This window comes from Cuculus canorus, chromosome 30, assembly GCF_017976375.1.
Source record: "Cuculus canorus isolate bCucCan1 chromosome 30, bCucCan1.pri, whole genome shotgun sequence".
Taxonomy (NCBI): Eukaryota; Metazoa; Chordata; class Aves; order Cuculiformes; family Cuculidae; genus Cuculus; species Cuculus canorus.
The window spans coordinates 1,306,966-1,321,653 of record NC_071430.1 but is presented as its reverse complement, the minus strand read 5'-3'; the positions used below and the strand labels follow the sequence as shown (position 1 = coordinate 1,321,653).

At 66.9% G+C, this 14,688-nt stretch overlaps 1 protein-coding gene across 7 annotated transcripts in view; it reads right to left on the bottom strand.

Annotated features, from left to right (window-relative positions):
- Positions 1-12,530, bottom strand: part of NFIX (nuclear factor I X) — a 28,891-nt gene extending 16,361 nt beyond the window's left edge. Inside the window, exon 1 of one of the 7 annotated variants that reach the window (XM_054051811.1) lies at positions 12,507-12,530. In XM_054051811.1, coding sequence (XP_053907786.1) covers positions 12,507-12,515 — 9 coding nt within the window. In that variant the 5' untranslated portion in view covers positions 12,516-12,530. Of the gene's footprint in view, positions 1-1,269; positions 1,427-10,831; positions 12,273-12,506 lie in introns of those variants that run through there. The other 6 variants (XM_054051809.1, XM_054051813.1, XM_054051814.1 and 3 more) reach the window with 6 other exon arrangements.
- Between the last annotated feature and the right edge of the window lie 2,158 nt (positions 12,531-14,688).

Sequence of the window (14,688 nt, the reverse complement as noted above, 5' to 3'; positions counted from 1 at the left end):
CCGGGGAGGAAGGGAACGGCACTGGGCATCACCGGGGATGAAGGGAACGGCACCGGGCATCACCAGGGATGAAGGGAATGGCTCTGGGCATCATTGGGCATCACCAGGGATGCAGGATCCAGCCCCGGGCATCACCAGGGATGCAGGGAACGGCACCGGGCATCACCGGGCAGCGGGCATGCAGGATCCGGCCCCGGGCATCACCGGGGATGTAGGGAACAGTACCGGGCATTACCGGGCACCAGGGATACAGGGAACGGCTCTGGGCATCGCCAGGCACCGAGGATGCAGGATCCGTCCCCGGGCATCACCAGGGATGCAGAGAATGGCTCTGGGCATCACCGGGCACCGGGGATGCAGGATCCATCCCGGGCATCGCCGGGGATGCAGGGAATGGCTCTGGGCATCACCGGACATCACCAGGGATGCAGAGAACGGCACCGGGCATCGCCGGGCAGTGGAGATGCAGGATCTATCCCCGGGCATCACCGGGGATGCCGGGAACGGCCCCGGTGAGGGGGACCTGCCGCGCTCCCGGTGCTCGAGCGGCCCCGGAGATGCTCCGGTTCCCGGTCCCGCCGCTCCCGCGCCCCCGTTCTGGGACCGGCTCAGCTCAGGACCCCGTCCCGGTGCCGCCCCGTCCCTCCCGGTGAGGCTCCCGCTGCCGTCGGGGTTCGGCACAATCCCGACCAGTCCTCGAACCGGTCCCCGTTACAGCCCCGTCGGCGGTGCCACCGGTCCCCAGTCCCATCCCAGTTCCCGGTCCCGCTTCCCGAGCCGGTCCCTGCTGACAGCTCCATTCCCGGTGCCACCGGTCCCCGTCCGCTGCCTCTCCCGTCCCGCTCGCCGCTGGCAGCACCGTCCCCGGTGGCACCGACTCCCGTCCCCATCGCCCTCGTTGCCCGGTGCCAGCGATCCCCGTCCCTCGTCGCCGTTCATCGGTGCTGCCGTTCCCGTCCCCATCCCCATCTCCTACTCCCGGTGCCCGCTGACAGCCCCGTCCCCGGTGCCACCGATCCCCATCCCCATCGCCGGTGCCACCGATCCCCATCGCCGTCCCCACCGATCCCTATCGCCGGTGTCACTGAATCCCGTCCCCGTCTCCAGTGCCACCGATCCCCGTCCCCATCGCCGGTGCCACCGATCCCCATCGCCGTCCCCACCGATCCCCGTCCCCGGTGCCAGCGATCCCCGTCCCCGGTGCCAGCGATCCCCGTCCCCGGTGCCATCACGTCTCCATCCCGCTCCCATCCCGGTCCCGCTCCGTACCATCGCGGCGGCGCATCCCGGCCGTGGGCAGCTGCCAGTCGGGCCCCGGCGGGGGCAGAACCGGGGGGAAACGATAGGAACGGGAAGGAAGGGGGGCGAGACCGGGGGCGGGAAGAGTTAACGGGGGCTACCGAAGGGGTTAACGGGGAATACCGGGAGGACGGACACTGCAGGAGGAGGGGTGCGTGCAAGCCGCTGGGGGTGCCGGTTACCGGAGGGTCCCAGTTAACGGGACAGCGCGGTTCCCGGTCCGGGATCCCAAGGCAGGAGGTGCGGAGGAGGGGGTCCCTGTCCCGGTGTCCCGATGTGGGGGTCCCAGTGCCGGTGTGTGTATGGGGGGGAAAGGGTTTCCCGGTGCCGGTGGGGAGGTCCCGGTGTAGGGGGTCCCAGTGCCGGTGGGGGGGGTCTCAGTGCCGGGGTTGTGGGAGTCCCGGTGCCGGTGGTGGGGGTCCCGGTCCCGGTGTCTCGGTGCCGGTGGGGGGGAAAGGGGGGGGGGGTCCCGGTACAAGAATCCAAGTTCCGGTGTGGGGGAGGGAGGAAGGGGGGGGGCGGTAGAGGGTGTCCCGGTGTGGGGGGTATTGGGGGGGGAGGGGTGTCCCGGTGGGTGGGATCCCGATGCGGGGGTCCGGGGTTGCCGGTGCCGGAGCCGCCGCCGGGCGCGCGGAGCCACCGCGGCCGCTTTTGGCACCGGGAGCGCAGCGGCGGCGGCCAATGGGGGAGCAGCGTTCGGGGGGGGCCCCGCGCCATTGGCCGGGACGGGGGGGCGGGGCCAGAGGGGAGGGGAGGGGGCGGGGCCCGGGGCGGGGGGAGGGAGAGGGAGGGGGGCGGGGGGGGGAGAGGCGGTGGAGTTCGGGGCAGCGGCCGAGACACGGGGAGGAGGGGGAACACCGGGGGGGGGGGGGGGAAGAGAGGGGGGGACACCGGGGGGGGGAACGGGGAGATAATGGGGGGGAAGAGGGGGGGAAAAGGGGGGACACGGGGAGGGGGGAAAGGGGGGACACTGGGGGGGGAACGGGGAGTACTGGGGGGGACACTGGGGGGGAAGAAGAGAGGAGGGGGGGGAAAAAGGGGGGGATACTGGGGGGGGGGGGAAGAACCAGGGCGGGGAAAAGGGGGGACACTGGGAGGGGGGGAACTAAGGTGGAGGGAGAAGGGGGAGCACCGGGGGGGGGGAAAAGGGGGGGACACCGGGAGGGGGGAAGAGAGGGGGGTGGGGGGGAAAGGGGGGGACACTCTGAGTGGGGGGAATGGGGAGCTCCGGGGGGAGAAAACGGGGGGGACACGGGGTGGGGGGAAGCAAGGGGTGGGGGAAAGGGGGGGGGACACCGGGAAAGGGGGGGGGGAAGGGGAGCTCCGGGGCGGGGGGGAAAAAGGGGGGACACACTGAGGGGGGGGGGGAGAGAGGAGAGGGGGGAACGGGGAGCACCGGGGGGACACCGGGAGGGGGGGAAAAGGGAACGGGGAGTGTAAAGGGAGGGGGGGACACCGGGACAAGGGGAGGGGTTGTGTGAGATAAGGGGGTGACCCTGGATGGGGGGGAGGGGGACACCCAGCAAGGCAGAGCCCCCCCCCAAAAAAATACCCCCCCCCAGGATGGCAGTGATTTTCACCAAAACACGAGGATTTCCACCCAAATTCAGGGCGGGGGGGGGGGGTCACCGCGTGCCCCGCGCACGTTCCTCGTGCAAAAGCCTCGTGCGAAGCCGCCCCTCGTGCAAACCCTTGTGCAAACCCTCGTGCAAAGGGTCGAGCGAGGACGCGGGGGCTCCATTCCCCCCCCCCCCCTCCAGCTCCATATGTTCCCCCCCCCCCCCCCCCCCCCCAGTTTGCCCCCTCCCCATTTCGGAAGGATTTTAGCGGTCACAGCGCGAATCGACCCAAAACCACCGCTTCTGCCCCCAAAATTCCCCAGCGCGGCGCTCGCAGCCAATTCCACCCCCCCTTTCACCCCCCCCCTATAATTAATTCCCTCTGTGCGAAAGAAAATCATAATAAAAAACACAATTAATATTTCGGGGGGGGGGGTGTGGGGGGGGTCAGTGCTTGCGCTCCTCCGCAGCCCCAAAACACACAGATTTCACCCCAAAACCACTGCAAGGGGGGGTTGGGGGGGGAATAGTGTCTGCCCCCCCCCCCCCCCAAATCCTGCTCTGTTTTTCCTTGGAAAAGCCACAAAATGCGGCGGATTTGGTAAAAGGGGGGGGGGCGGAAAGAGGGGGGGTCCCGAGCCTCAATGCTTGGGACCCTCCCCCCCAAAATGGATGCACAGGACACCCCCCCCCCGCCAGGACCCCCCCCCCTCAGCTCCCAGGACTCCTCCCCAGCACCCAAGACCCCTCCTCTGTGCTCAGGACCCCTCCCCAGCACCCAGGACCCCCCCCCCCAGCTCCCAGGACCCCCCCCCTCAGCACCCAAGACCTCCTCCCCAGCACCCAAGACCCCTCTTTAGCGCTCAGGACCCCTCCTCAGCACCCAAGACCCCCCCTCAGCTCCCAGGACCCCCCCCTCAGCACCCAAGACCCCCCCCTCAGCTCCCAGGACCCCTCCCCAGCACCCAGGACCCCCCCCCAGCACCCAAGACCCCCTCCTCAGCACCCAAGACCCCCTCCTCATCACCCAAGACCCCCCCTCAGCTCCCAGGACCCCCTCCTCATCACCCAAGACCCCTCCTCAGAACCCAGCATCCCCTCCTCATCACCCAAGACCCCCTCCTCAGCACCCAGCACCCCCCCAGCACCCAAGACCCCCTCCTCAGCACTTAAGACCCCCTCCTCAGCTCCCAGGATCCCCCCCCAGCACCCAAGACCCCCTCCTCATCACCCAAGACCCCCTCCTCAGCGCTCAGGACCCCTCCCCAGCACTCAGGCCCCCTCCTCAGCTCCCAGAACCCCTCCCCAGCCCCCAGGACCCCTCCCCACTCTGCGGTGACGCCACAGTTGGCACGGAAAGATCTAGAAGCTCGGCCAAGCGGGCTTTGCCTGGACACCATAGTTCCTCTGCCCGACACCGGGGGGTCCCCTCCTCGACACCCTGGACCCCTCCCCACTTCAGGGGGCCGGTTGGGCTAGCAGGGGGAGGGGTTGGTAGCCCAAACGCTTGAGACCCCTCCCAAACGCCTCAGTCTCCGCAATGGCGCCGGCGAAGACAAAGAGCCGCCATGTCGAGGCCGGCGCTGACGGATGCCGGGATGTGCCCCAACGCTCGGGACCCCTCCTCTACACTCAGGACCCCTCCCCAACGCCCGGGACCCCTCCCCAACGCCCGGGACACCCCCCCCCGATGCCTCGATGGCGACGCCGCGGTTGGCACGGAAGGATCTAGAGTGTCGGCCAAGCGGATCCTGCCAAGACCCCGTAGTCTCTGGCCGAGGTCGGGGTCCCCTCCGTGATGACGATGGGATCCCCCCCCCTCCCCTCAGGACTTGGGGGGTCCACAGTGAAGAAGGGGGGCTGGGGGTCCATCGGCGGTGCCGCGCGGTTGCCATTGGCTGCGCCGGCCCCGCATTGAGCCGCAGTCTCGGGCGAAGCCACGTCGCCGCGTCCGCAGCTGCGAACGCCCGGCAAAGCGCCAGCGCGGTGGCGGGGAGTGTTGAGGAAAGGAAAGGAAAGAGAAAGGGGGGGGGGGGGGGCGGCGCCGGATCGGGGAGGGAAAAGCCCAGAAAAAAAAAAACCAAAAACCCCAGAAAATAGGGGAAAAAATTAAAAAAAAAAAAAAAAAAGGAGAAAAAAAAAAAAAAGAAAGAAAAAAAAATACAAAAAACACACCCACCCCCCTCAACCCCCCCCAAAACCCCCCCGAACCCCCCCATCTTGGCAAGGCCCGGCCTCCCGCACCGCTGCCAGCTCCCTCTGGCCCTCGGCTTCGCCGGGAGAGAAAACAGCCCGAAACAGCCGGAATTGCCGCCAAAAATCCCCCCCGGCGGCCCCCGGCGCTGCTGCCAAAACCCTCCGGAGCTGAACGGGGGGGGAAAGGGCTGAGGAGGGGGGGGGGAGGCAAATGGGGGGTGTCCGGGACCCCCACACAGGGTGAGGGGGGGGAAAAGGCCACCAGGGACCCTGGCAGCGGGAGCGGCCGCGAGGCAGGCGGCATCGGAGAACGTGCCGGATGGTGCTGGAATAGCGGGGGGACACTCGGAATTCAGGGGGGAGGCAGGAATCCAAAGGGGGGGTCTGGGATTTTGGGGGGGCTCAGGTGTGTCGGGGGGGGACTCGAGGATGTGGAGGAGAAGGGGTGTCCGGGAGGCGTCGGAGAATGCGCCGGATGGTGCTGGAATTGGGGGGGATGACTTGGAAATCAGAGGGGAATCAGGAATCCAAAGGGGGGGTCTGGGAATTTTGGGGGGGCTCAGGTGTGTTGGGGGGGGAGGAATGGAATCTGGGGGGGATTTGAGGATGTGGAGGAGAAGGGGTGTCCGGGAGGCGTCGGAGAACGTGCCGGATGGTGCTGGAATTGGGGGGGACACTCGGAATTCAGGGGGAAGCAGGAATCCAAAGGGGGGGTCTGGGAATTTTGGGGGGGCTCAGGTGTGTTGGGGGACTCGAGGATGTGGAGGAGAAGGGGTGTCCGGGAGGCGTCGGAGAATGCGCCGGATGGTGCTAGAATTGGGGGGGATGACTTGGAAATCAGAGGGGAATCAGGAATCCAAAGGGGGGGTCTGGGATTTTGGGGGGGCTCAGGTGTGTCGGGGGGGGAGGAATGGAATCTGGGGGGGACTCGAGGATGTGGAGGAGAAGGGGTGTCCGGGAGGCGTCGGAGAATGTGCTGGATGGTGCTGGAATAGCGGGGGGACACTCGGAATTCAGGGGGGAAGCAGGAATCCAAAGGGGGGGTCTGGGATTTTGGGGGGGCTCAGGTGTGTCGGGGGGGAGGAATGGAACCTGGGGGGGATTTGAGGATTTGGAGGAGAAGGGGTGTCCGGGAGGCGTCGGAGAATGCGCCGGATGGTGCTGGAATAGCGGGGGGACACTCGGAATTCAGAGGGAATCAGGAATCCAAGGGGGGGTCTGGGAATTTTGGGGGGGCTCAGGTGTGTTGTGGGGGGAGGAATGGAATCTGGGGGGGATTTGAGGATTTGGAGGAGAAGGGGTGTCCGGGAGGCGTCGGAGAATGCGCCGGATGGTGCTGGAATAGCGGGGGGACACACGGAATTCAGGGGGGAGGCAGGAATCCAAAGGGGGGGTCTGGGAATTTTTGGGGGGGCTCAGGTGTGTCGGGGGGGGACTCGAGGATTCGGAGGAGAAGGGGTGTCCGGGAGGCGTCGGAGAATGCGCCAGATGGTGCTGGAATTGGGGGGGACGACTCAGAATTCAGAGGGGAATCAGGAATCCAAAGGGGGGGTCTGGGAATTTTGGGGGGCTCAGGTGTGTTGGGGGGGGAGGAATGGAACCTGGGGGGGACTCGAGGATGTGGAGGAGAAGGGGTGTCCGGGCGGCATCGGAGAACGCACCGGATGGCGCCAACATGGAATGAGAATCTAGGGGGGACCTGAGCATTTGGGGGTGTCCTTGAAGCATGGAGGGGACCTGTGTGCCTGGGGGGGGGGGGGCACACCTGAGTATCCAGGGGGGACCCCAGGGAAGGATTCTGGGGGTGTCCACCCGGACGCAGCCGTGTGTCTGCTCCGCTGCCCGCAGCCACATGGAGGACACCGGCATTCCGGCGGCTCGAGGGGCGCCGGTGGCTCCCGTTACGCCCTCCGCATACGATGGCACCCCCAGAATCCCTTTTTTTTTTTGGGGGGGGGGTTGGGGTGGGGGATACCCAGGATGTTGGGGTGCCGGGATTCCGGGCCGGGTGCGGGGGGGTCACCGGCAAGCGGCCGTGCCGCAGTGGCGCGAGGCGGTGCCGCAGCGTGCGAGGCCGATGCGGTTTGGCATCGGTGGACGTGGGCGTCCCCTCCATCTTTCCCCCCCCCTTCCCCCCAAAATCCCACTCCCCCCTCCCCAGAGCAGCCCCCACCCCCCCCATGTGGCCTCGTGCCAAGGCGGGGGGGGTCCCCCGCGGTGCGTCGGCGTCCAAGAAAGCTTTTTGTGCCCCATCAATAATTCAGGGCCCCCCCAATCCGGCCAAAGGCTCCTCCATTATTGATGGCACCGGCGCGGGCGGCGGACATCGGGGGACACGGGGGGGACACGGGGGGGACACGGGGGGGACACGGGGATCAACAAAGCCGTAAAGCAGACGCGGGAAGGGGAAGGGGGGGAAGTTGTGCAAAGCGTAGCACACGCACACGTCCCGCCACGCGTGTGCACGGCACGCACACGCAACCCTCTCCCACGAAGGGCGCACGCCAACGCCTCGCACGGCCCCGGGCGCCTCGCACGGCCTCGCACGTGGCGGCGGAAAGGGGGAGCGGCGGTGGTTTTTTGCCCCTCCACCGATTGCATCAGCCGTCGGCGCGGCCACGCGTGGGCCACGGAGCTCCGGCACGAACACGCGTGTGCCACGCTTGGCACGCGTGCATTGCACGCTTGGAGCGCAGAGGGCTGCGGGGCGGGAGAGCGGCGGCCGCCGCGGACACTGTCGCGCAGAGACGCCGCACGGGGAGGCGCGGCTGCCACGTGTGCCTGCGCACGCGTTACACGCGCGGCGTGCATCCCCGTTACATACGTGTGCGCCAAACCAACCCCCCCCACCCCCTGGGACACACGCGTGCATCCGCTTCGCCATATAAACCTGCGCCGCATCACACGTGTGTGAATATCTGCACCGTGACACACGCGCCAACCTCAGCGCCGTCCTCGCCATCGGCACCGATTGGGTGCGGGGGGGAAATTTGGGGGGGTTAAGGCACCCCTTGTCCCCTCCCCGGTCCCCCGAAGCAGCTCCGCACTGCGGCACCGCACTGTGCCGTATCCTGACCCCGCGGTGCCCGGCACGCCAGCACCGGCGTCACATGTATGACCTCTACGTGACACGTGAGCACTGGACCCCCCCCCCCCCAAAATGTGCATCGCACCCCACCGTTGGCAACACCTCACGGCATCGTCCTGCGCGGAAGCTGCACGGCACCGCGCACGGAATGCGGCAGCGGGCACGGCCGTGGGCACAGCGCCCGCCGGTGCCGCAGCGCCAAAGCGGGTTGGGGGGTGCACGGCTGCGGCGGTAACGGCACCGGTGACCCACGGCTGCGCTGCACCCCCCCCCGAGTGCTGCCATGGGGGGGACACGGAGGGGACGTGGCGAGCCCGGAGAAGGACATGGGGGACACGCGAGCAGCCGCAGCGCCGTGGGGTCACGCGTGCAGCCGTGGGGTTACGCGGCGCAGGTTGCGGGCGACGGTCCAGAGCGAGGAGCCGTTACGGTTGCACCGGAGAAGGGTCCGGTGCTGTGCCAAGCGGTGGACGAGGCACAGCTCGACCGTCACCGGTGCCGCTATCGGTGCGTCCATCGGTGCCGCTATCGGTGCCGCCGCGCATGCTGCTCCCCGTGCCCAGGGCTGGACGCGGCGGCCGGATCCTGCGCGCGCTGAGGGTCTGGCCCTGTGCCGGAGCGGGAGAGAAGGAAAGGGGGGAGAAACAGTGGCACCGACCCAAAACCGCCCAGAAACGGCTCGAAAGGGAAAAGAGGGAGGAGAGAATGGAGCACACGCGTGTGCGAGCGCGGCGGCTGCGTGTCCACGAGCGGACCGGGACGGGACCCGTGAGGCTTCCGTGCATCCATGTGTGTGCACGGAGCGAGACGGCGAGCGTGCACGGGTGCCCGGTGGGACGGTGCCCACGGGTCGGCGTGCACACGCGTGTGCAAGGCGCAAGCGTGCACGCGGAGAGAGCGATGGCATGAGGTCGTGAGCACACAAGGGGGGGGCACACGCGTGTGCGCCGGCACGGGCGGGCAGGATGGGTGCTGGTGTGTGCGGGCAAGGGGACACGCATGTGCAAGTGGTATATGTTGTTGGCGCGTGCACACGCGTGTGCGGGGCGGGCGCCGAAGCTGCGAGAAGCGCCGCTGGCCGCTCGCCCAGACGTAACCGGCCGCCAAAACCACCCCGAAAAGCGGGAGAAAAGGGCAACGGAGAGAAAGGGGGGGGGGGGGAACAGCAACGCCCGGCAGGAGGGGAGCGAGGGGTGTCAGAGCAACTATATTGGGGGGGGGGGGGGACACCCCAGGACAGCGGGAGGGGGGGATAAGGACCCCCAAAAGGACCTACAGAGGGACCGTAGCATAGAGTGAGGGGGAAAAGGACCCCCAGAGGGACCTCAGGACAGTGAGGGGGGGGGGAAGGACCCCCAGAGGGACCCCCAGGACAGTGGGGGGGGGGGAAGGACCCCCAGAGGGACCCTCAGGACAGTGGGGTGGGGGGGGAAGGACCCCCAGAGGGACCCCCAGGATAGAGCGAGGGGGAAAAGGACCCCCAGAGGGACCCACAAGAGGGACCACAGGACAGCACAGGGGGGGAAAGGACCCTCAGAGGGACCCCAAGAGGGACCCCAGGACAGTAAGGGGGGCAGAAAGGACCCCCAGAGGGACCGAAGGACAGTATAGGGGGGACAGGACCTCCAGAGGGATCCCCAAAGGGACCCCAGGACAGCACCGGGGGGGAAAGGACCCTCAGAGGGATCCCAAGAGGGACCCCAGGACAGTAGAGGGGAGGAAAGGACCCCCAGAGGGACCCCCAGAGGGACCCCAGGACAGTAGAGGGGGAAAAGGACCCCCAGAGGGACCCCAGGACAGCACGGGGGTGTGGAAAGGACCCCCAGAGGGAATCCAGGACGGGGGTTTGGGGGCAAAATAATCCCCCTCAGAAGATGAAGCGACCCCCAAGGACCCTGGGACCCCCCCTCAGTCTCGGCTCTCAGCCCGACGCGGTCCCGAACAGCCGTGGGGTGAACACCCCGTGCTTTCCCCCCCCCCGGGGGGGACCCCAGCCCCATCGGGGCTCAGCAGCGGCACCGGGACCCCCCCCGCCGGGACGGGTACAACCGGACACCCCCACCCCCCCCTTTCCCTGTACCGGATCGGGTCCCCCCGAACCAGATCGGGCACAACCGGACCCCCCCTTCCCTGTACCGGATCGGGTCCCCCCGCACCGAATCGGACACAACCGGACCCCCCCCACCCCCACAGCACCGGATCGGGTCCCCCCGCACCGAATCGGACACAACCGGACCCCCCCCCACCCCCACAGCACCGGATCGGGTCCCCCCGCACCGAATCGGGCACAACCGGACCCCCCCTTCCCTGTACCGGATCGGGTCCCCCCGCACCGAATCGGACACAACCGGACCCCCCCTTCCCTGTACCGGATCGGTGCCCGGCAGCTGCCCCGGCCCCGTTCAGTCTCCCCACCACCACCAGCAGTCCCGGGACCGGCGGAGACAGCGGAGTCAGCGGTACCGGTAACCGCAAGGGGGTCACCCCCCCACCCCCCCCGGGCCCCGTACCCCGATTTTTCGGGGGTGGGGGACTATTCGGGGGAGGGGGGAGTTGCGCAGCAAAAGCAGGACACCCCCCAACCTCCCCCGGCAGCGGAGTCACCGGGACCGGCGGGAGGGGGGTCGCCCCCCCCCCACTCCTCGCACCCCGGTTTTGGGGTGTCCCCCCGCCCCCCCCCGGGCCGTACCTGGGTGAGGCAGTACGGGGAGTACATGGCGGCGGTGTCACCCGCGTCGGGGCATGGCGGGAGGCGCGGGGGGGGCGCTGGATCCGGGGGCACCGGGGGGAAAGGAGGGGTCCTGGGGTGCCGGTGCCGGCGGTGCGCGGGGAAAGTTTGCGCGAAGTTGGCGCCCGCCGCACTTTTGCCGCGGGAAAGCGGGGAGAAGCCACGCCCACAGGGAGAGGCCACGCCCACCGCCGGCACTGCCAACGCAGAGGCCGCGCCCACCTGGAAAGAGCTGCCAGGCAGAGGCCACGCCCACTCAGCGTTGCCAGCCAGAGGCCACGCCTACCTGGAGAGGGCCGCCAGGTAAAAACCACGCCCACTTCAGGAGGCCGCGCCCACTCAGCATTACCAAGCAGAGGCCACGCCCACCGCCTGTATTGCCAGCAAGACGCCACGCCCACCTTTAGAGTGCGGCCAGTGACCACGCCCCACTCATGAGGCCACGCCCACTCAGCATTGCCAGTCAGACGTCACGCCCACCCGGAGAGACCACGCCCACCAAAGGTTAGGCCAGCTAGAGGCCACGCCCACCTGCTGAGCGCTGCCAGACAGAGACTACGCCCCACTTAGGAGGCCACGCCCACTCAACATTGCCAGCCAGAGGCCACGCCCACGTGGAGAGACCACGCCCACCAAAGATGAGGCCAGCCAGAGGCCGCGCCCACCTGCTGAGCGCTGCCAGGTAGAGGCCACGTCCACTGCAGGAGGCCACGCCCACGCAGTATTACCAGGCAGAGACCACGCCCACCCAAGGAGACCACGTCATCCGCAGGTATTGCCAGCCAGAGGCCACGCCCACCTGGAGAGCGCTGCCAGACAGAAACCACGCCTACCGCAGGAGGACACACCCACTCAGCATTGCCAGCAAGAGGCCACGCCCATCTGAATAGCAGTTAGAAACCACGCCCATCCAAAGAGGCCACGCCCCTCCACAAGAACGACCTGAGAGGCCACACCCAATCAGAGAGGCCACTGCCAGAGGCCACGCCCACTGCCAGGACTACCAAAGAGCGGTCACGCACACTTTGGAGATGCCACGCCCAACCAACGAGGCCACGCCCACTAGCTGCGTTGTCAGAGGCCACGCCCATCTAGAAAGACCACGCCTATCACGAGCACAGAGAGGCCACGCCCCACGACCACTGTGATCTAGAGGCCATGCCCACTGTAGGACTTCACGCCCCATCAACCAGAGGCCACGCCCCTGCGTGTCCTACCAGGCGGAAGCCACGCCCAGTGTGAACTCTACCAGTCAGAGCTCAGACTCTTCGAGTCACAGGCCACGCCCTGCTTGAGCCCCGCCCATGGTTTCAAGCAGCGTCGGCCAGAAGTCCCGCCCACATGAAGAGACCACGCCCACTTTGGGTTCCTCCTGCCCAAGGCCACGCCCATTGAGGCAAAGTCCTGTCAGTCAAAAGCCACGCCCACTATTTAAGCCACTCCCCTTTCCATATCTGATAGCGGATAAACCACATCCTCGGGAGCCCCAACTAGAGGCCACGCCCACTCTTAGGCCCCCGCCCACCCAAGACCACGCCCCTTTCCTCATGGCCTCAGATCCTTTCGAGGCGGGAGCTCAGCGCTCCCCGTTCCCCCCCACGGCCCCCAAACCCCTCGCAATCTCCCCAAAACACACCTTTGACATCAAATCTTCTCCAATTTCCCCTCCAAGAGCCAAAAAACTGCTGCATTTGGGTTTTTTTAGCCCGAATCCCCTGAACTCCCCAAAACCGGGACTTTTCAATTCAAATCTCCTCCTAAAATCCCATCAAATGCAACTTTTCCCTCATGGGTTCTCTGATTTCTCCTCAAACTCCCCCAAACTGCATTGGGGGGCAGAGAGAAGGGGGGAGATGGGGACGTGAGTGAATGTAGGGGGCACAGAGGGGAGATGGGGGACCCGGAGGGGACATGGGGGGACAAAGGGGGAGATGGGGACATCAGGGGACATGGAGGGATGGTGAAGACATGAGGGGAGATGGGGGGACACAGAGGGACACGGGGACAAAGGGGGAGATGGGGACATAGGGGGACATTGGGGAACACAGAGAGGACATCAGAGGACACAGGGGTCATTGGAGGACATGGGGGGACATGAGGGGGCATGGGGGGACATGGGGGGATGGTGAGGACACGAGGGGAGATGGGGGGCCTGGAGGGACACAGGGGGACAAAGGGGGAGATGGGGACATGGGGGGACATTGGGGAACATTGGGGGGACATGGAGGGATGGTGAGGACACGAGGGGACACGAGGGGAGATTGGGGGACACAGAGGAACACGGGGACAAAGGGGGAGATGGGGACGTGGAGGGGACACAGGGAACACAGAGAGGACACGGGAGGACACAGGGGTCATTGGAGGACATGGGGGGACACAAAGGGACATGGGGGGGGTATGAGGAGAGAGGAGGGAGACCTGGAGGGATGGGGAGGACACGAGGGGACATGACAGTGTCAGTAGTGGCGGCAATGGCAGTGCCCATGTCGTGACAGTGACCGTGTTGTGACAGTGGCGGTGACAGAAGTGGCACCTCATCTGTCATTCCGGCTGCAGCCCTGTCCTCCCTCCCCCCTCTTCACCATCTGTCACCACCCGGTGCCAACGCTGGCACCGCCACTGCCACCGCCACCCCTTCGGTGCCGGAGCTGCCGACGGCGACGTGGGGACACACGGGGACATGGGGGGACGTGGAGGGACAAAGGGGGGGGACAGGAGACACATGGAGGGACAAAGGGGGGACAGGGGACACATGGAGGGACATGGGGGGACATGGAGGGACATGGGGGGACAGGGGACACATGGAGGGACAAAGGGGGGGGACAGGAGACACATGGAGGGACATGGGGGGCAGGGGACACATGGAGGGACAAAGGGGGGGGACAGGGGACACATGGAGGGACATGGGGGGCAGGGGACACATGGAGGGACAAAGGGGGGACAGGGGACACATGGAGTGACATGGGGGGACATGGAGGGACATGGGGGGACAGGGGACACATGGAGGGACAAAGGGGACACATGGAGGGACATGGGGGGACAGGGGACACACGGAGGGACAAAGGGGGGACAGGAGACACATGGAGGGACAAAGGGGGGACAGGGGACATGGGGGGACAGGGGACACATGGAGTGACATGGGGGGACAGGGGACACATGGAGGGACAAAGGGGGGACAGGAGACACATGGAGGGACAAAGGGGGGACAGGGGACATGGGGGGACAGGGGACACATGGAGTGACATGGGGGGACATGGAGGGACATGGGGGGACAGGGGACACATGGAGGGACAAAGGGGGGACAGGAGACACATGGAGGGACAAAGGGGGGACAGGGGACATGTGGGGGACAGGGGACACATGGAGTGACATGGGGGGACATGGAGAGACATGGGGGGACAGGGGACACATGGAGGAACAAAGCGGGGGACAGGGGACACATGGAGGGATAAAGGGGACACATGGAGGGACATGGGGGGACAGGAGACATGGGGGGGACAGGGGACACATGGAGGGACATGGGGGGGCAGGGGACACATGGAGGAACAAAGCGGGGGACAGGGGACACATGGAGGGATAAAGGGGACACATGGAGGGACATGGGGGGACAGGGGACACATGGAGGGACACAGAGACACAGGGAGAAGACAGGGATGTGGGGGATGAAGGGGGACTCAAAGACACAATGGGACATGGAGGGACACAGGGGACAAGGAGGGGACACAGAAAGTGTCTTGTGGGGGACACACAGCAACATGGGGGACACACGGAGGGACACAGAGACACAGGGGTTAACACGGAGGGGACACCGGAGAACA